Here is a 24,997-nt window from a genome sequence, read left to right on the forward strand (position 1 = left end):
ATTATTTTTGTTAGTTTCACTTATTTTTTTCCTTTTTTTTAATTCTTCATTCTAAGAGCTAGTTCTCTAGTTAGGTAGGGTGGTGGATCCACTGGGAAATGTTAATAATGTAAAACAAGAGATGACCAATAAATGTATTTTTGACAAGATAATTTATCAATTTTGTGCTCCTTAAAACTTTGTCTTGATTTTATTTAAATAATTCCCTAATAACTGACTTTATGTGCAAGGAATTACAAAATAGCCTTCATTCTAGGAATATTGCAATATGCAGTATTCTTATTTTTAAAACTTCATAATTTAAAGAACAAAATAAATCAACATTATTTTAAATCCTCCTTAATGAAATATTAAGTATCCCAACTTTTTAATTTGTAAGGGATTTAAACCCAGGTCTTTGAGCTCAACATCCAATATATGATTTAGGTTCCTCAGTAAGGAGGCTCCTCCCCTAAAAAAGTATCAAAAATAAGTATTAATAATGTTGAAAACTGACTGTCTATATTAAATATTCATTTTCTGCTATGAGAGTATATTAATTGCTCATGACTTAACACAATGCACAAACCACAAAAAGCAATACATTTCACATGTAGATGAGGACAGAATTATGGTTAAATCTAAAAATGAAGAGTTTTACCAAAATTCAAGGCTTTTGAACCTTCCATGATGAGATACTAGCTGAGTTACTTTAATCTCTTTAAGTACTACCAAGCTTCAAGACTATTAACAACCTATAAGACTTTAAGGTCAACAAGAGATACGTGTGTAGACAACTAAACAACTATAATTATGTTTTTATATGAATATTAGACACTCAACACTAACCATTATACAAAAGTTAAAATATTTTCAGTCAGAAAGGAATACCTTGATGAAGTAGTTGTACTCGATATAAAGGAGGTAATGATGTCAAAAGGCATGTGTGTAGCCTCATTGCCAATAAATATCTCAAACCACATTCGTCTAAGGTATCTCTTCCTATAGGAGAGGGGAAAACATATTTGAAAGAAATGAGCCCAAATTATAGTAAATGTTCTGATAAACATACAAAAATTAGCATCTATTATTAATTTTAATGGGATAATTAATAACAAAACTTTTGAATTCATCATTTGACAAACACTTGGAAAATACCCCCCCACACCTAATAATCTTTGATAAAACTAGTTTTTAAAAATGAGAAAATTATGTCTTTTACCTTCAGGCAATTAAAGCACATTCATTTAGTGACATTAAGTGAAAATATAAACCCAATCCTTAAAATTCATGATGGCAACAAATAAACTACAATGTTTCTGTTATTGCAAATAATGTTTTCTCCAAGAAATTTAGATAAGTCTGAAATTACATATCTGAAGATAATTTTCCATATCTTTCATATCTTCTTGAATAACTGCCTAAGTTGCTTACTTCCATTACAGCATGGTAACTCGGTAACACTGAAGTCAAGATTTGGAATTTGATCTCCACGCAGGAAAATGAGTTTCACATGGAGAAATATTCTTTGCTATAGTCAAAGACCTAATAGATAACAATCTCACAAATAGTATACCCACTATTCACAAGAGCCAAAAAGGGTGGCTCAGGCTCAGCACACACTCATCACTACCATTAGAAAGACAAAGCTCAGGCATGTTTTATAGACAATTCAATAGCTTTTGTCTCTCTTGGGAAAAAAATTCTGAAAATAATAAGAAAACATTGCTCTTATGTAAGAATGGTTTATCTTTTTTCCTCAAGGTATCCCCAAAGTCTTATTGTAATTTTAAGCTATTAAAAACTTTAAAATGCACTAAAACTTTCAGAACACTCTATACATTATTTGTTGGCTGACTACTTGACCAATACATAATTTTGCATCATAGCCTTAAAATATTTATTTTGGATTTCAGTACATCTAATTTCTTTAAAGAATGAAAAAAATGTAATAAGTATACAACAAAGGCTAAGGACAGTTTGGGTGAGTTTTATTCCACTATATATTTCTTTGCACTGGATTAGTGCAAAAAATTAGTGCCCTTACCAGGATATTCTAGGCCTTGAAAAAGAGATGGCTATAGAGAACTAAATAATAGCATTTGTTTATATCCTGATGAGCTTAAGAAAGTGTAGTAAAATTAAGTAATTTACCTTTATTTTAGTTTCTTAAGTAAAGAGGAATAAATTTTGTTATAGAATGAAAAGACTAAATGTAATGAAGAATCTTCTAAATTAAAAGGCACTGAAACATGACACTAAAATATGGTTGAAGAATTAATTTCTCTTGATATTTTGAGGTATTATAGACAATTAATAGAAAAAGAATTGCGCTTAGACATGCCTAGAAGGGGTAACTAATCTTACAAAGTCCTTTTTTTCCAGTTTCACAAGTCTATGATAAAATTCAAAATTGGGCTGTAATCATAGAAATTACATCTATGAAAAGGACTATAAGAAGTAAATGGGGGGATACAGTTAGTCCATAGAGAACTATGAATCACAAACTGGTTAAGTTTGTCAAAGTATGTCTTCACACAATTCTATTTTGTCTTTTATGCAATTTCTAATCAAAGATCAGAATCAATTTGGATGATAATCACAGATCCAAAACTACTTAGCCTTAACATAAAAACAACTCAAAATGTATGTGTATGCCAGATGCTCCAAAGAGCATTCTGGTTAAAGATTCAAGAAACATTGAGGAAACAGTAAAGAGACACCTGGTACCTTTCTCCCCTTTCAGGCATAGCACATTCCAGAATACTAAATAGCTACTAATGAAGCTTGAGGGGTTTTTTTGTTTCTTTCTGGGGAAACCAGATTAGCTAACTCTTATACTAAAACAGATTAATATTTCCCCTACTACTATAATCTCATAGTGTCCTGAGTCACTTGACCAGGTCCTAAAGCTATGATCTCAGAGGCAGCACTTGAAAACAAGTCTTCCTAACTCAGAGGAGAATTCTAAATCAACTACACTCCTCTACTATTGAAATTTTAAGTACAGACACACAGTAATTCAATAATGATGTTGAACTCCTAAAGTTCAAATGTGCAAAGCAACATTTGATTTACATTTCATAATCACATATTTCTAATAGTTAACCTAGTGTTTACTAAAAATACTAACCTGAGTGACTCTTGTCTCTCTGTTCATCAAGTTCAGTACTAGTGGTAGCCACAGTATCAGCCAAAGCTACAAGGAACATCTGCTCCAAACGGGTGAGGCCTGGAAGACTTGAGTGCATAAGATGGCTTGAAAGTACACTGGCATGTTCTTGACCAAAGTAAGATGGCCCATACTGAGAAAGATTAATTACTTTGGATTTGGTTTCTTTCTTTTCTGGCTCTAAGTCAATAAAATCATCTGTTGTTACGGTCTGGGTCTGGAATAGATCTGCGTACTGGTCTTCGTTTGTGTTTTTATGAGAATCATTAAAGCCCTGGGATATTTTAGTACTTTCTTCAGAGACTCTGTAAGTTGTATCCTGGTCTGCTGCAAGAAGTGCATATAACGGGAGTGGAGGGATAGAATCAATCTCAGTATAATCCCGAGTACCATCTTTGCCTATTGTGACTGTATCCTTTGCAGTACTGCCACTTACACTAATGGTTCGAGAAAGATGCCGTTTACCTCCTTCTCCAGTCTCAGCATCCCTAACTATTGCAACTTCTCCGGCAATACATTTAACTAAATGAGAGAGAATGGCTTTAGCCCTGCGAACTTTTCCTAAATCCATCAATTCCAATAACTGAGTTGGATGATATTGGGGAAGAGTTGGGGAAAGGATATGAGCAGCTTCAAATAAGCCACCATCTTGAACTACAGTTGGTTTGCCAAACACATCGTCTGTAATAACTGTTCCTTCGATTATACTTTTCCTTGACACCATGCTGTATTTAGAAGGCATAAGAGAGTCCACTGCAGAATCTTCAGCAGGAGAAGTATCAATTTCAATGTCTCCATATTTGACAGCATGTTTCCATTGTGCATAAACATGCATTTCACAATCCATTCCCACCACCAGGATCCCATCTCTTACCCATGAGAGAGAAACTGGCAAGGAGGGTGTACCATCAACAGAGGATACTAAATCTATTGATCTCAGAAGAACCCATCTTGACTTGATTCCTTGTTTGATACTACCACCTAATGGCAAAGTTATAACAGCTATGCCATCTTTGCTGTTTGTCTGCTCCGTCACAATTCCAGAAAGCCGCCCGTACATGAAAATGTTAGCACCAACCCCCACTGTGAGTATATGAGAGCCATCCTCTTTCGATACCCAGTCCAAATGTACTAAATGCTTGATGTTCGGCATAAGATATCGGTCTTTACTCAAAATAGCTTCTGATTTATTATATACAAAGAGATTGCTATCAACACTAACCCTTGAATCCAGGACACTACCAACCTTAATTAAATCATCAAGATGAATTGTTTGTTCTAAAACCCATTCTGATCCTCCAGTGGATTCGCATTCAAATATACACACATGCATAGAGAATTCTTTAGAAACAAAGCCATTGTGCTGAACAGGCTGCTTGTAGGCCACTGCAAGGCGGCCTGTATAAGAACAACTAACAGCAACTGGTCTTCCCACAATGCTGACTGTGCTGCTGCTGTCTTCTCCTTCATCATTCATCAAAGGCCATTTCCTCCAAATATAGGTTTCTTTTTTATTACTTATACCATCATCTTGTTCTTTTCTATGACATTTCCAGAATCGTACTCGGTTGTCAGAACAAGTTGTAACCACTAAATAAGGTGCAAGGCAGACAGGGTAAATCGAAGAGGAACTCAGATGACCTATAAGGGAAAATAAAAGTTATAATATTAATGCCACAAAATAGTTTACGAAGTCAATTCTGATTTTTGTGGGAAAGTCCAAAGTAACTACCAATATCTTTTGGACAATAGCTTCACACTGCCCTCTACTGGTAGCCCACAATCTTTTTAATATCAATGCAAGCACATAAACTGTCAGCCTATATATTAAAAATAGGAATGCTGTTTTATCCTCAAAAAGAAGTTTCTAAATCACTTTATTTTTAGATGGTAATGAAAAATGAAGCCAATATTCAACCCTAGATTTTAAAAGCAATCAGGCAACAGTAACTATAAAAATCAAATCATTCCCTTTACCAACTATATCCTTAACATGAACTCTTTTACCCCAGATCTGTGGTCAGTTCTACACTAGACAACTGATCAGAGAGACCTGAAGAGCAACAGGATTACAAAGGAAAAAATCAATGATTTAGAACTGGAAGGGACTCTTATCAGCAACCTAGTCTAATCTCTCTCCTTTTAAAGACAAGGAAATTAAAACCCAAAATGATTCCATGGCTTGCCTATATGGTCATACATATTATGACAGAGGCAGAATTTGAATCCATTTCCTCTAACTTCAAAGTCAATTATATCCTCTATACTATGCTGATATTCTTCCTTCCACTTCATCCTAAAATTTATACATATATACATATATATCATAAACTATCTTCAGATAAACAGCTCTACTTCTATAAAGACTCATCTATTTTTCCTATTTCAAAACTCATTTTAATGTTAATTTAATAATAATCTTCCTTCTGTAGATCCACCACCTGTCTGAGATAATCTAAAAATATTCATTATCTTCTTAAGTTTCTGACCAAAACAAAGCATCTAGCCACAAAGCCGACCCATTTTGGTCTCTCCCAAAAACAGTCTTCTATTTTACCTGCCACAGACTGTTCTTCTGATATTCTCTCAATGCTAATCTTCCAAGTCCAATACAATAATACTCTAGAATCTCCACACACTCCAGCCTATCTTTACATGAATATTATGCTCAGAAAGGTATTCATCCATCTATCTCATTCTAGAAAAGCCAACTACCTTTTTCCTTGACCCTATTCCTTTTCCAAAAGTATAAATCAGACTTGATTTCCTTCCTCTGTCCTATTTTATTCTCTAAATATTCTCTAGCCTCCATTCCACTGCTTTTCTGTCCTCCTCAGCCTCTGCTATGTTCAGAAGTCATAAGTTAAGAAAATTTAAGGCATGAAGAGGTATATGTGTTTGGGAGAGGTGGGGTACAAAAGAAGAATAGTGCAAGAGAGTAAATAAACCCAGGGCATTTGACAGAAGAAATAATGGACAGAATTTTGGAATGTTGGAGGCACATGAAAAGCTATTAGTAGTTTACTACTAGTAGAAATTGTCTAAAGAATTCAATGGATTCAATGCTAGGGAGTTAAAAGGAGGATTGCAGAACCAAATTGTGGGTATTCATTCTGCACAAAAAGAAATTATAGGATTTTCAGGAGAATAGCAGCAAAACTCATCATGGAATAAATATTGTAGTTTATGTTAGGCATGAAAAAAAGCTGTCAATCCATTTTATTTCAGTCTTATTTCTAGGACATTTTACAAAACACTGGGACATTTTAAAAAAGTTTAGAACTTCTCTGGGAATCATCTCCTCAACTCAATACTCACAGGTTTGGTCTCCTAGAGGGTGGTGACTATTTATGACTCTGTGGATTTGGCCTAACATTATAGCGTATGAAGTCCTACTAATATGTTTACCTTTAATAATTAACAAGAAGGCACAATTAAACCAAAGCAATGACACTTGCTAAAATGGCCTCATAAGGGATATAATTGGGGATGTAGACTCTAAACAATCACCCTATTGCAATTATCAATAATATAGAAATAGGTCTTTATCAATGACACAAGTAAAACCCAATGGAAAGAGGTCTTGCTCAATGACACAAGTAAAAACCATTGGAATTGTGTGTCAATTCTGGGGGGAAGTGAGGGAGAACATGAATTGTAACCATGTAAAAATATTCTAAATTAATTAAACAAAATTTTTCAAATCCTAAAAATAAAGAAAATAAAACACACACAGCAAACCTGGGGCACATTCAATCACACACATTTGTAAGAAGAGTAGATGCACAAAATATAGCAGCAGTGAGGCATATAAATGGAAAAAATATGAGGCCAAGCTATCTTGAATTGCTTTATGTTTACCCTGAAAAGCAAGGACACAGAAAAAAAAACAGGAGAAAAGGCCTATTCTGATTCAATCAGAAATGGAGTGTGTGCTAATTTTATAAACTCTACTCCTTAATGGCTATAGGCTTCCTAGCTGGTTTACCTAATTAATTAATCTTAAGAGTTCTTAACTGACCTTAGCTCAAGATTACCTACATGTACCTGCTATGACTCTCTTGGATGAGGGACACTCAGGGTCACTCTGATCTTGGCCAACAAATGTAGATTTTATTAAATTAGGTTTCCAAGAGCATAGACATTTTTTGTTTACCCATGAAAAAGATAAAGGTGAATATCATGTGTAAGCAAATGACTTGAGTTTTAGAAAGGAAAATAAATGATGGCAGATTAGAGGCAGTAAACCAGATGAACTCTCAAAATTCTCTTCCAAAGAACTTTAAAATAGCACATTAAACAAATTTTGGAGAAGCAGAATCAAAAGGTCAGAGTGAAGTGTTTTTCCAGTTTGAGAAAAGACATCAGCAAAAAAGGTTTATCACACCAAGGTGTAGGCCTGTCTGGAGTGTGGCACATGCAGTAACATTACCAGTGAAAGGCCTTAGAGGTGGCTACAGTGGCAGTTTGGGGAGCTCTCAGCCCACAAACAGTAAGGAGGACAGACAACTGGTCAAAAAGAGATTAGAAGAGACCTTTTTCTAGCATTGGATACAGCTAGCACTGACTAGCAACTGTACTGCCCATACACAGCTCTGGATTGTAGTTCGCAAGTGGGGGAAAGTGCCTAGGTTTGGTCACAAGAGAGCAGGGGATCTTGTCAGAGTTCCAGGACCAAGAGGAACACTAGCACTTGAGACTATAGGTGATCAAGGTCTTTCCCTGAATAAAACCAGGGCATAGATCAAGAAAGTGATGGTCACATCTCTCCCAAGATAACACAATCTTAAAAGAGCCAAAAACTTGCAAACTCCAAGAACAAGCTCTGAAAAAAAACAGCACAAAAAAAGCCTGAAGCTTGGGCGATGTCACCCCACTCCTGAGTGATCAAAGTCTAACTTTAGCATAAATTTCAAAGTCAAGAAATAGTTTGGAAAAATGAGCAAAAACAAAAAAGGAATTTACACATAAAAAGCTACTACAGAGCCAGGGGAGACCAAGAAACAGATTTAGATGACAAAGTAAAAGAAACCAGATGCAAGCAAACCCTCAAAGAAAAATGCTAATTTGTCACAAGCCCAACAAGAATTCTTTGAAGAGTTAAAGAGTGGTAAAGGAGACATTGGAAAAATAAATGAAAGTGATGTGATAAAATTATGAAAAGAGAATGAAAAGCTTGGTAAGAGAGGCCCAAAAAACAGTAAGAAAATAGCACCTTAAAAAACTAAATTGGCCTAATGATAAAAAAAAAGGTGCTCAAAAATTCACTGAAAAAAAGAACTTCGTAAAAAGTAGAATTGGTAAAAATGGAAGAGGTACAAATATTCACTGAAGAAAAAATAATTCCTTAAAAGTAAGAATAGAGTAAGTGGGAGCTAATGACTTCATGAAACATTAAGAAGCAAAACAGTCAAAAGAATGAAAAAAAAATAGATGAAATTGTGAAATACCCTCATCGAAAAAACAACTTACCTGGAAAATAGGTTGAAGAAAGAGAATTTAAGAATTACATTGGACTGCCTGAAAGTCATGATAAAAGAGAGAACCAACACATCATATTTACACGTAGAATCAAAGAGTAAAATAGAAATTGAAAGAATTTACCAATCCCCTCCTGGGATCCCAAAATGAAAGCTCCCAGAAATATTATAGTAAAATTCCAGAGCTCCTAGGTCAAGGAGAAAATATTGTAAGTCAGAAAGAAATAATTAAAATATCATGGAACCACAGTTAGGATAACACAGGATTTAGTGACTTCCATGTTAAAAGAGCAGAGGACTTTGAATATCATATTCTGAAGGGCAAAGAATTCTCTAACTCAAGATTATAAGAATAACCTACCCAGAAAAATTAAGTATAATCCCCCACAGGGTGAAAAATTGGTAATTAATAAAACAGAAGACTTTCAAATATTCCTGATATAAAGACCAGAGCTGAACAGAAAATATGACATTCAAACACAAAACTCAAAAGAATAAAAAGTTAAATATGGAAGAATAATCATAAGGAAATCAATAAAGTTAAAATGCTTACATTCCTATATGGGAAGATAATACATGTAACTCCTAAGAACATTATCATTTTTAGGGCAATTAGGAGGAATCTACATAAACAGAGGGTATGGATATGTTAATTATGTTGAGATGATCTCCCACCAAAATGAAGTGGTAAGAAATAGGGATGCAATGAGAGGAGGAATGGGGAAAATTTTCTCACATTAAGAAGCACACAAGAAAGAGTTTTTACAATGGAGAAGAAAATGGGGAGGTGGGCAAAGTTTGAACCTCACTCTCATCAGAATTTAAGAATATATATATGTGTGTGTGTATATATATATATACATATATATATACACACACACACACACATATATACACATTTATACACATACACACAAAATCTGTCTTAACAAAGGAAAAGTTTTACAGCAAGTTTCTCTGATAAAGGCTTCATTTCTTAAAAAGAGAACTGATCCATAAAAATAAGAACCATTCCCCAAATGATAGTCAAAGGGTATAAAAAGGCAGTTCATATTTTAGAGAATTAATGTTAATAAAATGTAGAAAATATACAGCAAGAAGGAAATATTCCTATCAGCAGATCATAAGGCTTTGCAATAGAGTAACATATCATACAAAAAGAAACACAAAATAACCCCATCATAATCTCTAAAAATCGCTATCAGGCAAAGTAGGTAACAAAAACTAAGATACCTGCCGAAGGTGTTGCTCTGATTACTTCAACTCCAGGTGGAAGGTTAAGCGGTTGACTATAGACAAGACTAGAACTCAGAATGAGTTTGCTAGCAGTCTGGAGATTAGCAATTGATGAAGAATGTGGCATGGAACTTATACTAGAAGAAGTTTCTGAAGAAGAATCTATGTTCTTTTGCTCAGGAACTGCAAGAAGATTCTCTTGTAAAGAAATTTCAGCTTTAGCTTTGAAGGGTTAAAAAAAAAACATTTTAATTTAGATTCAACAAACATGAAAGGCAGAGAAAAATTAAGTATTCTATCCCCTTTAAATTATTTTTGAAATACAGAAATCTTTCAACTATTACAAGGTTCATGATCTAATCTCTAGATTCCTAGTTCATTTCAATAATCTTATACTCACCTCTTAGACCCTTTTTTTTTTTTTAAGCAAAAGCAGTTGCAGAATGGCACATAGTCCAAGGAACTGAATAGGGAGACAGAGAACCAGGGCCTCAAATCCCAGTTGTGCTTTTTATTCCTTGGGTGACACCTTTGACAAGCTAACAAATTCTTCGTCTTTCTGGACCTCTCCCTTTTCTTCTAGGTTAGTTTCTTCTTTTATAAAAATAATGGTGCTGGGCTAGATTACCTTTTAAGTTCACTTCCAAAACTAAATTCATAATTTGATGAATCCCATCTTCCTTATAGAGATGGTGCCAGAACAGAAAAAAAGAACTACAAGTTTTGTAATGAGATGAAGTTAAAAACTATAGTTATAGAAAAGCACTTAGAAAAAGAAAAAAGGGGTTCTATAAATGTAAGGGGTACTTATTGTTGCTATGGTTTAGGTTTTTTTTTTTTTAATTTAAGATCCTTACTTTCTTAGAATTAATACTATGTATTGGTTCTATGGCAGAAGAATTGGGAAAGCTAGGCAATAAGGATTAAGGGACTTGCCCAGGGTCACACAGCTAAGAAGCATCTGAGGCGAGATTTGAACCTAGGACCTCCCCTCTCTAGGCCTAGCTCTCAATCCACTGAGTCACCTAGCTGCCCCCCTCCCATTGTTGTTATGTTAAAGAAGGTGAGTTAATGACTTGCTTAATACTGGCTCAATGTCACAGAATCAATGTCAGAGCCAGAAGGAAAATCCAAGTCTCTTAACTTCTCAGTACAGAATGTGGAAACATACTTCAAGACACAGAACAAGACCTCAGTGAAATGCATAACAATTAAAATAAGAAGAAAATGTGAATCAAGAAACTAGTGTGAGGTCCAACTGTGCCATGAATTAGATTTGTAACCTCAATCAAATCACTTAAGCACTCTATAACTCAATTTCTTTATTTGTATAGTGAAAAGGTTGGAATAGATGATCTCTCATATAGTCTCAGTTGACACAGCTTACATTTCAATAATTTAACCAAGAAATTTTAGATTTTTAACAAGGATTTAAATTTCATACAATATATAATTTACTAATACTAATTCTACATTTTTCAAAAAACAAGTTCATTTTCTTTTTTTCCAAACGCATGTAAAAATCATTTCCAACATTTTTAAAAGAATTCTGAGCCTCAAATTCTTTCCCTCCCTCTCTTCCCCCAATCTCTCCCTACTCCTGCTGAAATGGTAAGCCATCTCACAGAGATTTTATATATACAACCATATAAAACATTTTTCCACATTAATCCTTTTGTGGAAGGAAACAAAAAAATTAAGAAAATGAAAAATGTTGGTCTGGATTTAAACTCCATCAGTTCTTTCTCTGAGTGCAAATGGCATTTTTTATCATCAAGAGCTGAGTTTTCACAGTTGTCCAATGTATGATATTCCTGTTGCTGTGTATAATGTTCTACTGTTTCTGCTTTCACTGCTTCAATTCATTTAAGTTTTTCCATATTTTCCTGAGCTTTTTCTGCTCATTCATTTCTTATTGCACAATAGTAGTCCATTACAAACTATACTATAATTTACTCAATCAATCCCCAATTGATGAGTATCCCCTCATTTTCTAATTCTTTGCCTCCACAAAAAGAGCTACTTTAAATATTTTTGTACCCATAGGTATTTCTCCTTTTTGTTTATCTCTTGATATAAACCTAGTAATAATATTGGGTGACTCAAAAGGACGTGTACTGTTTAGCCCTTTGGGCACAGGTCCAAAATTGTTCTCCAGAATTGCTGAATCAGTTCACAACCAACCCAACAGTGTATTGGTGTCTCAATTTTCACATATCTCCTCCAGGTTTTGTCATTTTCCTCTGTCATAAAAACTAATTTGATAGGTATGTGGTGATACTTTAGAGTTGTTTTAATTCACATTTCTATAATACAGATCTAGCACATTTTTTACATAACTATAAAGCTTTAATTACTTTGAGAACTGCCTGTTCTTATCCTTTGACCATTTATCAATTGGGAAATGGCTTGTATTCTTATGTATTTGATTCATTATTCTATATATTTCAGAAATTAAGCCTTGATTAGAGATTTCCTGGGGAAAAAAAGTTTACAGCACTATGATTACTATGTATTATTCTCCTTCCTGTTTACCTGTTAAGTTTCTGACCTCTACCTCTTCCAATTTGTCCTCTTTTCTATCAGTCCCATCCTGTCCCCCTCCTGCTTTCCTGTAGGGTAAGAGAGCTTTCTATACCCAATTGATTGGCTATGTTCTCCCCTCATTAAGACAATTCTGATGAATGAGATTCACATGTTCCCCTCTTCACCTCTCCTTTTCTCCCTCCTCCATGAACACAATTTCAGGCCTCTTTTATTTCTCCTTCCCCTTCCTCCCAATGCATTCCTCTTTTTTCATGCTTTAATTTTATATTTTTTTAGATATCCCATTATATTTAATTCACACCCTCATTCTCTACCTATTTACACTCCTTTTAACTGCCCTAATGACACAAAGTTCCTTTTTTTTCACCCTAAAGGATTATTCTCAGTTTTGCTGATTTATTCTTGATTGAAGTCCTAGCTCCTCTGCCCGTGCGATATCATATTCCAGGCCTGCTGATGTAGAAGCTGTTAAATCTTGTGTGACTGTGAGACGACAATGTTTGAATTTTTTTGTTTTTTTTTTGTTTTTCTGACTGCTTCTATTATTTTCTCCTTGACTTGGGAGTTCCATAGTTTGGCCATAATATTCCTGGGAGTTATGCTTTACGAATCCCTTTCAGGAAGTAATTGTTGGATTATTTATGTTTTTATTTTATACCCTCATTCTAGAATATCAGGGAAGTTTTCCTTGATAATTTCTTGAAAGATGATGTCTAAGATGTTTTTGAGGTCATGGCATTCAGGTAATCCAATAATTCTTAGATTATCTTTCCTGGATCTATTTTCCAGGTTAGTCATTTTCCCAATGTGGTATTTTACATTTAAAAAGACCTAGCTTAGTCTTTTTTCTTCCTAAATTCCTAACTTCCTCCTGGCAGATTTCAAAATGGATACATCCTGATATACCACCTTAAGGGTTTCCACTTTCTACTTTCTTACCTTCTTCTGTATAGTTTGGTTTCCAACATCATCATTCAATTGAAATTGCTTTCTGCAAAGTTACTGGGGATTTCTTAGTTGCCAAAAATGCAGTGACTTACTCTCTATTCATATATTTCTTGACCTCTATCAAACACCCTCTTTTCCTTGATGCTCTCTTGTCTCTAGGTTTTCATGTTACCATTTTCTCCTGGCATTTCTACTGCCTACCATGCCTTCTCAGCCTCTTCTTCTGACTCTTCTTCCAGGTCACGCCCACTAACTGTGTCCCATTCCTCTTCTCGTTTCCCTTTCTGCTTTGTGTGCTATGGGATATTTTTTAAATTTCAAATGACCCATGGTAAAGATGTTTGATCGTTACCACTCAAACTATTAGCTCAGGATAGTTATAGTTTCAACATTAGGTTGTGCCACATGGTGCTCTCCAATGTTCACTTGTCTTTTGTTTATGCCAGTAACTCCTGAAACTTCATTTGAGAGGTCAGATTTTTACAAAAGTGGGTTCAGTGATTGCTATGATAAGAAGCAAATATCACACAAAATCAATGTCTTATATAATTCCAAATTCTGAAGATGTGTCCAAAGTCTAACTGATATAGACATCCCCATTAGTAATTGTGTTATTTAAGAATGATTTTTAAACTATCAAGTATTTTTTTCAAATAGCTGCCAAAATATTAGGATATAAATATGTAAGCCTATGGAAACTGGAAAAAAAAAAATAAAACTCTATGGGTTCCAAGAAACAACAAAGTTTAGGAAACTGCTCTAAACTATTTCACCTAGTGATCTCATCGGCTCCCATGGATATAATTATCATCTCTAGGGAAATGAATTCTCAGATTGATCCAGGTCTAATTTCTTTTCTGGCACCTCCAAATATTGATTAGACATCTCAAACTGGATTTCTGGAAGACATCTTTTTTATTACACAGCTATATTCACTTTATTTTTTTTTAAAGTTTTATTTAGTCAATTTAGAACATTATTCCTTGGGTACAAGAATCATATTCTTTCCATCCCCTCCCCAACCCCTTCCCCATAGCTGGTGTGCAATTCCACTGGGTTTAACATGTGTCCTTGAACAGAACCTATTTCCATGTTGTTGGTGTTTACACTAGGATGTTCATTTAGAGTCTACATCCCCAATCATATCCCCATCGACCTATGTAATCAAGCAGTTGTTTTTCTTCTGTGTTTCTACTCCCACAGATCTTCCTCTGAATATGGATAGGGTTCTTATTCTCATAAGTCCTTCGGAATTGTCCTGCATCATTGCATTGCCACTAATGGAAAATTCCATTAACTTCGATTGTACCACAGTGTATCAGTCTCTGTGTATAATGATTTCCTGGTTCTGCTCCTTTCGCTCTGCTTCACTTACTGGAGGTTGTTCCAGTCTCCATGGAATTCCTCCACTTTGTTATTCCTTTTAGCACAATGGTATTCCATCACCAACATATACCACAATTTGTTCAGCCATTCCCAAAATGAAGGGCATTCCCTCATTTTCCAATTTTTTGCCACCACAAAGAGCACAGCTATGAATATTCTTTTCATGTCTTTTTCCTTATTATCTCTTTGGGGTATAAACCCAGCAGTGCTATGGCTGGATCAAAGGGCAGATAGTCTTTTAGTGCCCTTTGGGCATAGTTCCAGATTGCCCTCCAGAATAGTTGGATCAATTCACAACTCCACCAGCAATGCATTAATGTCCTGACTTTTCCACATCCCCTACAACATTCATTACTTTCCATTGCTGTCATGCTAGCTAATCTGCTAGGTGGGAGATGATACCTCAGAGTTATTTTGACTTGTATCTCTCTGATTATAAGAGATTTTGAACATTTTTTCATGTGCTTATTAATAGTTTTGATTTCTTTACCTGAAAATGCCTATATTCCTTGCCCATTTATCAACTGGAAAATTGCTCAATTTTCTGAACAACTGATTTAGCTCTTTATAACTTTGAGTAATTAGACTTTTGTCAGAGGTTTTTGTTATGAAAATTTTTTCCCAATTTGTTGTTTCCTTTTAATTTTGTTTGCATTGGTTTTGATTGTACAAAAACTTTTTTTAATTTAATGTAATCAAAATTATTTATTTTACATTTTGTGATTTTTTCTAGCTCTTGCTTGGTCTTAAAATCTTTCCTTTCCCAAAGATCTGACATGTATACTATTCTGTGTTCACCCAATTTACTTATAGTTTCCTTCTATATATTCAGGTCATTCACCCATTCTGAGTTTCTCTGGGTGTAGGGTGTGAGATGTTGATCCAAACCTAATCTCTCCCATATTGTCTTCCAATTTTCCCAGCAGTTTTTATCAAAAAGTGGGTTTTGGTCCCCAAAACTGGGATCTTTGGGTTTATCATGGACTGTCCTGCTGAAGACATTTACCCCAAGTCTATTCCACTGATCCTCCTTTCTGTCTGTTAGCCAGTACCAAATTGTTTTGATGACCACTGCTTTATAGTATATTTTGAGATCTGGGACTGCAAGTCCTCCTTCCTTTGCATTTTTTTGTCATTATTTCCCTGGATATTCTTGATAGGAAGTTTGGGTAGGATGGTCATTTTTATTATATTAGCTCGTCCTACCCATGAGCAATGTTTTTCCAATTTTTTAGATCTAGTTTTAATTGTGTGGAAAGTGTTTTGTAGTTATGTTCATATAGTTCCTGTGTTTGTCTTGGCAGATAGATTCCTAAGTATTTTATATTGTCTAGAGTGATTTTAAATGGAATTTCACTTTCTAATTCTTGCTGTTGAGATGTGTTGGAAATATATAGAAATGCCAATGACTTATGTGGGTTTATTTTGTATCCTGCAACTTTGCTAAAGTTGTTGATTATTTCCACTAGCTTTTTAGTTGATTCTCTAGGATTCTTTAAGTAGACCATCCATTCTGGAAGACATCTTAAACTAAACATTTCTAAAATTCAACTAATCATCTCTTCCTCTAAATTCTCCCCATCTTCATAATTTCCCCATTACTGCCAAAGGCACTACCATTTTTCCTATCATCCTGGGTTTATAACCTAGATCTCATTCATGACTCCTCTTATACAGCCTTTCTTCCTCAGCCCATCTCATCTATTACCCAAGTCCTGTAAATTCTACCTCTATAACTTCTTTCTTCTGACCACTTCTACACCCTGATCTGGGTCTTCATCTACTCCTGCATGGACAACTGAACTTATCTTCTGGCTGTACTCTCTGGCTCAAGGTTGACCCTACTCTACTAAGCAATCAAATCAAATTACAGGTATAATTATGTCATTACCCTATTAAAAAAAAAAAAAGCCCTGTGGCTCTCTATAACCTCCAGGATCATAAAATACTCTATTTTGGCTTTGAAAGCTATTCATAAACTGGCCCTTCCTAGCCTTTTCAGTATTCTGATACCTGTCTCCCTTCCAATGACACTGGCTTCCTTGTTGTTCTTGGACAAGACAGTCTATCTCCTGACTGAATTTTCACTAGCTGTCCCGAGGCCTAGAATTCTCCCTCTCCTTTGTCTTTGACTCCTTGTTTCCCTAACTTCATTCAAGTCTTACCTAAAATTATGCCTTCAGCAACAAGCCTTTCCCAATTCCCCTTAATGCAGATTCTACAGAGTTATTGTGAAATAATATATGCCATATGTCAAGTCAGTAAGCAATTATTAAGCACTTTTTATGGGCCAGGTGCCATATTAGATGTTAGATAAAAGGTGAGGCAAAAACAGGTCCTGCCTCCAAGGATCCAACAACAATCTCATGTGGGAAACAATATGCAAACAGCTATATATATATATACCATAATATATATTATATATATATTACATATATATAATATAATATGATATAAATATATAGGATAAGTTAGAGATTATCACAATGGAAAGGAATTTGCAGTACACAAGTACTGTTCAATTCAATTCAATTTAAAGGATGAAACTTAAAGGGAGCAGATTAGAAATTAATTCTCCCAAGATTTCATAGCCAATAAATATCATAAATAGAATATGAAGTCAGGTCTTCCCGACTCCATATGATCTAGTCACTACTCTACATCACTGCCCCTTTTTAAGCAATAACAAAAATTCTGAAATGTTCAGTAGCTTAAAATTAAAATTAATTCCTGAATAAATCAATTAATCCACAAACACTTGTCTGGCACCTACTATGTACCAGGCATAGTGTGAGGTATTAGGAATACAAAGCCTAAAATGAAAAAGTTGATTGATTAATCAAGTTGATTGTGATAGTGACATAATTCTTAATTTGTCTCTCAAAGTAAGATCTTTTCAGAAGAAAATCTATCTGCCAATTTCTTTGAACTCCACATTACAGATTTCCTTAAAATTGATTAATATAGACATTATTAATTAGACAATATTAATATAGACAGCCAACATATTGAAGAAAAATTGTTAATACTATAATTCTGTTATTTGGTAAATAATCTTTGCTAATTTTTGTTAATATTTGTAGAAATTACGACTAAGTATTCATTTATACCAGACTTGTTAAAAAAAAAGTTTAGAGCCACAACACTTAATTCAGTGGTTCCATCAATAAAGTCGTAATAACCTCAAAATAAAGTATTAATTCTATTAAATTTCCATTAATATTTTAAGTACATAAATGACTTATTTTTAGGCATAATCTAATTTCTTTCATCAATAGTTTCTATCTCTTATTTTCATAGTTAAAAGTTTACTACAAAAAATTCACTTCAATTATTCAACTTATATTTCTTAGGATCTTTAAAACAAGAATTCTTATCTTTTATAATGTCATAAACTCCTTTGGCAGTCTGATGAGGGCTATGAACTCCTCAAAATGACATTTTTAATGGAAAATGCATAGCTCTAGAAAAGAAACCAATTATGATAAAATATAATTTTCAAGATAATGAAAAAAAAATAACTAGGTAAAGAACTTCTGCTTAAAAAAAAAATACTGTGTATTGGCGTTCCAAGGCAGAAGAGTGGTAAGGGCTTAGGCAATGGGGGTTAAATGACTTGCCCAGGGTCACACAGCTGGGAAGTGTCTGAGGCTAGATTTGAACCTAGGACACCTCCTGTCTCTAAATCTGGCTCTTAATCCACTGAGCTACCCAGCTGCCCCCAAGAACTTCTACTTTAAAGAATTATCTAACAAAGAACATTCAGTAATAGAAATTCATTTCTGGGTTTCTACAGAATTGTAATTACTCACCTATACATGCTTGTACAGATTTAAGATGAAGGTGCCACATATGAAGAATAGAACGATTATTACTATCTTTTTCAATTACCACAAGAAAGAATTTTTCTGAAAAAGGTGGTGGACGATATCCTAGCAGTAAAAGTAAACAGATACTTCATTACTATGCTTTCAAAACTTAAGAAACCCTTAAAGTAACATTATACAGAAGAAAACAATGAATGGGTCTTAAAAACAAATTGATACAATCTCATAAAAAACTAATATTTGGGAACATAACTTTTTATTGCAATAAATCTCAAAAAATCTGTTTAAAAAAGAATGACTGTCAAACAGGAGGACACATAAAAAACTTCCTGATGCTTAAGTGCCTTTGATGTGAAATCAAACTATCATTCAAATCAATAAATATCTTTCAGGTGCATTAATATTATATGCAATATACTGCGCTAGGCACCAAGAATACAATATACAGTTCTTAGAAGGAAAGAATACAAGAGGCACAGAGACAAATATAATTAATAAAACAGGGGATGTGATAAGAACAAAAGGAAATCCAATCAAAGAGCTCTAAAAAAAATTGGAGAGGTAAAAATCAGAGGAGGCTTTATGGAGGAGATAATACTGGAGGTGGGTCTCAAGGGGGAAAAAGGGATTTCAACAGGAAATATTGGGAAGGAGGAGTATTTAAAATGCTCAATTAAGGAATGTACATGCTAGGCTGTGAGAATGAAGAGGAGCAGGAGACAGCAAGATAGATTGGAGAATAACTAGCAATCAAGGTTGTGTATAATGGGAAAGTGTATAAAGGGGAGTAACATGAAGTAAGTCTAGAAAACCCGGATCAATTTAGAGTAGGGAAGGACCTCAGAGGTTAAGTCCAATCTTTGCAGTAAGGAAGTTGAGGCAAAGAGAGGTAAAAGTGTCTGAGGCATGATCTGAAACCCAGTTGCTCCCTGATTCCAAGTCCAGCATTCTATCTATTACTCCAGAAGGATGAACCTTATAAAAGGCCTTAAAAAACACACTGAATATGTATTTTATTTGAAATATAACAGGCTCCCCTAAAATTTTCTGAGAGTGAAAAAAAAATCAGACCTGCTTTTTAGGAAAGATTATTCAGGCTGATAGGTAAAGGATGAATAGGAATACAGAAAAGCTAGAGAAAGATAAACATATAGGCTTTTTAGAATAGTACAGTGAGGGAAGAAAAGGCAGCAAATGAGAAAAGGATAAAGGATGTAAATTCCAAGAACCTGAGGGGTCCAACCCTCTACAAGATGAGTAATACTTATATTATCTACCTCAGAGTAGTCTTTTGAAGCAAATGCTACATAAACCTTAAAACACTTACTATTTGGGGCAAGGATAATGCCGTTTTTCATCTTTGTATATAATACCTCACACACACAAGAGTATTAAACTGAATATAATCAAAGCAAGAATCTAAAAACTATAAAAAACTAAAAACTGAAGAGGGGAACATGAACTTGGAACCTCCGCCTCAGTACAACAGGCTCCATTATCCTGTGCTTTATTATTTTTTACTTCTAACTTTACCTCAAAAAATATGATTTTCCTTGCTAGAGGGGCATTACTGATACAAATCTTCTACTGGCCAAAATTACAGTAATTTTAACCAAATTATTTAGCATTTATAGCATGAATTATTCCAGAGATTTCTACTATTTTATAAAGGCCATATAGGGACATAGTGAACTTTTTTTCCTCTAAATTAGAGAAATTTGATCTAGACCATATTTGAAGGTACCTTGAGATGGTTGGAAAAATATCTCTGGCTCCTTCTTGTGGATGTACATCTTAAGTGGTTTATATCCTATAATGAAATCTTCTTGGAAAACATGAAGTAACTGTGTATTCGAGCCACACTATAAACACCAAAAAAAAAAAATTAATAATTTTGTACTTCAGGCCTACCTTCACCTACACACACACACACACACACACACACACACCATTAAAAAAAACAACACAGGAATTCTATCTACTAAGGATAAAATGAGATTTTTGGATATCAAATCCCCTTATTTTGAAAGGGAAACAAGTCTATATATATTTTTACAAATTTCTAAATTTGATAAATTTCTAAATCAAGAGGGGAAAAGGCTACATCTCAGAATTTAAAAGTGAATAAAACTTGAGGGTTTAAAGATTTCTAAGAGGCAGTGCCAGGGTAGTTTATTGTTTCCCTTAAAATTAAAAACCTATTTCTGATAACCCTCATTTATTGAACATATTATATATATCGTTCTTGGAAAGTCAGGAATCATAACTGAAGGTCCATGGTGATCCAAACAAATCCAGCCATCTCCTGTCCCACCGCTAACTGTGCTAAGTGCACTGCTTTTGTCCAGGGACAATTAGTAAATTGTTCGATCCTATATTTACATTTTCTCCATGAAAAAGAGGGCAAACATTTGCCTCCTCAGTTGATGACCTGCTTAAGAAAACGTGAAAAAGAATAAAGAACTTTGTTTTCTACATAGTCTCCCTAAAGGCTAATGAGATACTGATTGCCTTTAGTTTTCTTAAGTAGACTCAGTGCCAAAGACAGCCCAACTGATAAGCCTAAAGGGGAACCTGTTAATAGCTGCTTCTGCACTTCCACTGAGCTAAGAAGAGGGAAGATGTTGATGGCTTTTCTGATCTTTCTCAAGATTAGCAATTTGAATTCTGCTGTCCCGAGTTGAGGTCTTGGTTGCCTTCATCTTGTTAGAGAAAAATGGTCAGACTTGTCTAAAGCATAGAAGATAATGAGGCACAGAAGAGCCTTGTTGAAGAGTAGCTAGGGCATATCAATATGTCCCTAACCTGGAAGCTGGAAAGGCCTTCACTTTTATCCTTCTTCCCTTTAGGCATCATCTCAAGAGTCAGGAATATTTCATACCATCGGTCAAGTTAAGCTTAGGTCATCTCTGCTGCCACCAGGAAATCCTCTCACCTCTCTCTATCCTTTGCCTCTAATGCAAGCAAGAATAGTTCTCAGAATGAAGAGTCTCCTTGTAGTATTACACACAGTAAATGAATAGGGGATGTAGTGGACAGAGTGCCAGGCCTGGAGTTAGGAAAACCAATCTTCATGAGTTCTAACCTGGATTCAGACACTTACTAGCTATGTGACCCTGAAAAATAACTGAGCAACAACATTATACGTAGCTAGCACTTGTACCTCAGTGCATAGAGCACTGGGCCTAGAGTCAAATTTAAATCCAGGCTCAGATACTGGGCAAGTCATGTAAGTTTTATTTGTCTCAGTTTCCTCATCTGTAAAATGGGAGTGATGATAGTATCTACCTTGCAGGGTTATTGAGAGGATAAAATGAGATAATTATAGAGGGCTTACTACATACTGCTATATAAATATTAGCTATTGTTATTGTTATTATTTTTGACTCTTGGGATTGCTTTGAGGATCAAACAAAAAATATTGCTAAAACATTTAACACAATATCTGCCAAATAGTGGGTGCTTGCATAAATGATAATTACCGTTACATAATATTAAAATAGACCATACATAAAAGATAAAAGGGGGAGAAAACTTTTTTAAGGTAGTGCAGTTGAAAATGTCTTGCTAATTTAATAGATGACAGTGAGGATTCTTTCATTTTTGGAAAATCATTCTCCTATATATTTAAAAAAAAAAAGGTGGGTGCCAAGAAATATTCCAGCAACTATGGAATTCTCTGCTAGCTCTTCTATTCAGCAAGGAAATCCTTATAAGAATAGTAAGGGAGGCCAATAGACGCACTATAAAGGAGTTCTGCTTGAAAAGCAAAAAACATGGTTTCTGTAGCAGCTCTCTGATGAGCTCAGAGCTTAATTACAGCGAACCTCTTTCTGCAGTATCAGCACAAGACAGAACTGGGCTTGAAGGACCCAGCAGAAATTAAATTTTTCCTTGGTATCAATTATCAGTATGGCTTAATGCTAATTTTTTTTCTGTCACAACAGACTTTATTGGTATCTATTATGTAATGACAGTTCAAACTGATATTTACATAAGACTTTAAAGTCTACAAAACACTTAATCAAATTTCCAAGTTTCACCCTCATGAGCAACAGCTCTGCTTTACTATCTGAGGAAGATGAGTAAGCTTCTAAATCCCCTAGAACCTGAATTTCTTTACATGTAAAATGAAGGAATTGGAATAAATGGCCTCTAAGTTACTGTCCAACTCTAGATGCACAAACAATGTAGGGTATTACTAGGTATTATCCTTATTTTACACTGTTACAAAAATTGGGCCTCAGAGACGTAAGAGGCTTGCCCAAAGACAATGTGAATTTGGTTCATCCAGACTCCAAATCCAACACTGTTTATTTTAACAATTTTTTAAAAAATAAAAACCCTTACCTTCTATCTTAAAATCAATACTGTGTATTGGTACCAAGGTAGAAGAGGGGTAAGGGCTGGGCAATGGGTGTTAAGTGACTTGCCCAAGGTCACACAACTGAGAAGTGTCTGAGGCCAGATTGGAACCTAGGATCTCCCATCTCTGGGCCTGGCTCTCAATCCACTGAGTCACTTAGCTACCCCCTACCAATATGTTTAACAACTTCCCATATAGCCCTTGACACTACGCCTTCAGATTATTTTAGTCCTTAGGAATTTCATATCTGCACATTGATAAACAATATAACATTTTTAAAACAATTCAACAATATACCTCACCCAATTTATTTTCTTCTTTTTTGTTTTTATTTATTTTTATTTTTTACATTGTCAACTTCCAGAATGAAATTATGCTCTCCAATTAAAATCTAAAACAATAAAAAAGCAGCTGAATTTTTTAGTTCTAACACAACAAAGCTATGCTTAATATTATTCTCAATTTTGATATACATATTGAGATTCTCTATCTCTTGAAGATTCAACAACGAAGATATTTACTTTCTTCTGTTATCTTCAAATGGAACACATGCCACAGCCAAGCCTTTTCTCATGCAGCATCACCAAAGTGCTAGAGTCAGTCTAATTCCCTCAAGTTCCCAAGAATACAATTCTGTGCTTGGTAGTAGGTGAATAGTTTTCTATCAAACCTCTCATTGTCTGCTCGTTAACTCTGCTCTTGTTCTACCTGTTTTTAACTGGATCATAGGATTTTAGTGCAGAAATACAACTAACTAGTCTAGCCCTCTATAAATTACAGATTATTAGTGTAGGGTCCTGGGAATGACTTTTTTAAAAAGATACTTATCTTGTGTCTTAAAACTGATACTGTGTATTGGTTCCAAGGCAGAACAGTAATGGTTAGGGGAAATTGGAGTTAAGTGACTTGCCCAGGGTCACATGGCTTGGAAGTATATGGGGTCAAATTCAGACCGTACCATCTCCAGGTCTGGCTCTCTATCCAGTCACTGAGCCATATAGCTATTACTGGGAATTTCTTTTTTAAAACATTTTGCTTGTTCTAATTCAATATAATTAAAACTATAATTCAGAGAGGATCTCACTGGACTTTCAAAGAGGTTCATAACACAAACAAGGCAAAGAACTTCAGCATTATACTGAGCTACCTACTTTAATAAATTTTAGAAATATTTCTATATATTTCCTTTATGCTAGGCCAAAAACATGAATCTAATTTAATGCCCACCAAAATAATTGTATGGATGTAGCCAAAATATTCAAGAATATACCATAACAATTTTACTTTACTTCAAATAATATGAATATCTTACTGTAATTACAAACATAATAATCTATCATTAAGGGAAATTCATTTGTCTATAATTCTTTGATCTTTTATCACACGTTCTAAGTTTCTACCTTTTTTTTAATTATCTTACCATTTTGATAGGTAATCTTTAAAGGCTGATCAAGTGTCAGGTAATTAATTCTAAAGTTCGTGTGTATTTTCAAACTAATCCCAATCCTACCTGCATTTTCAAATATCTCTTCCTTAAAGACTTTCAAATGATTTAAGTCAAAACACTATAAATCCTGGTTCTTCCCACCAAGATGAGTAAATAACTCCAATTCCATTTCATTTCCCTAGGAAAAGACTACAACGTCTGAACATGAATGCAGTCTTGATGCAGAAGGACCAGGATCATAACTATTCTACTCTGAGGATCAAAATTCCTCATAGCCCCAATCTAAACAAAGAAATTCCTAAACCTCTCATGGACTATGAACTTGGGTTAAAGAAGATTATTTTAAAGGTAAAATTCAATAATTATTAAAGCAATTTTTAAGTATATTTATACCATCATTTCATTAGCATTTATTTACTTGGTTAGTTATTGCATCAAGCTCAATAATGCATCCAGGTCGGGCGGTAGACTGTTGGCTCACAATATTAAACACTTCTCCAATAAGTTTCTGAAATAAGAGATGATTGTGATTAAAAGTTTATCATTATTATCAGTGATAATCTAAATACCTTATACACAACAGGTATTTATGATCTACTCATTGATTAA

At 34.5% G+C, this 24,997-nt stretch overlaps 1 protein-coding gene across 6 annotated transcripts in view; it reads right to left on the reverse strand.

Moving 5' to 3' along the window:
* The window catches only part of DMXL2 (Dmx like 2), a 163,992-nt gene that overhangs the window by 58,389 nt on the left and 80,606 nt on the right, over positions 1-24,997 (reverse strand). For all 6 annotated transcript variants that reach the window (XM_007479955.3, XM_007479954.3, XM_001370018.5 and 3 more), the window contains 6 exons: positions 24,807-24,896; positions 20,320-20,437; positions 18,561-18,680; positions 9,865-10,089; positions 3,113-4,792; positions 871-981 (listed from right to left, as the gene is read on the reverse strand). In XM_007479955.3, the coding sequence (XP_007480017.1) occupies positions 871-981; positions 3,113-4,792; positions 9,865-10,089; positions 18,561-18,680; positions 20,320-20,437; positions 24,807-24,896 (2,344 nt within the window). The remainder of the gene's footprint in view (positions 1-870; positions 982-3,112; positions 4,793-9,864; positions 10,090-18,560; positions 18,681-20,319; positions 20,438-24,806; positions 24,897-24,997) is intronic.

This window comes from Monodelphis domestica, chromosome 1 (genome assembly GCF_027887165.1).
Source record: "Monodelphis domestica isolate mMonDom1 chromosome 1, mMonDom1.pri, whole genome shotgun sequence".
Taxonomy (NCBI): Eukaryota; Metazoa; Chordata; class Mammalia; order Didelphimorphia; family Didelphidae; genus Monodelphis; species Monodelphis domestica.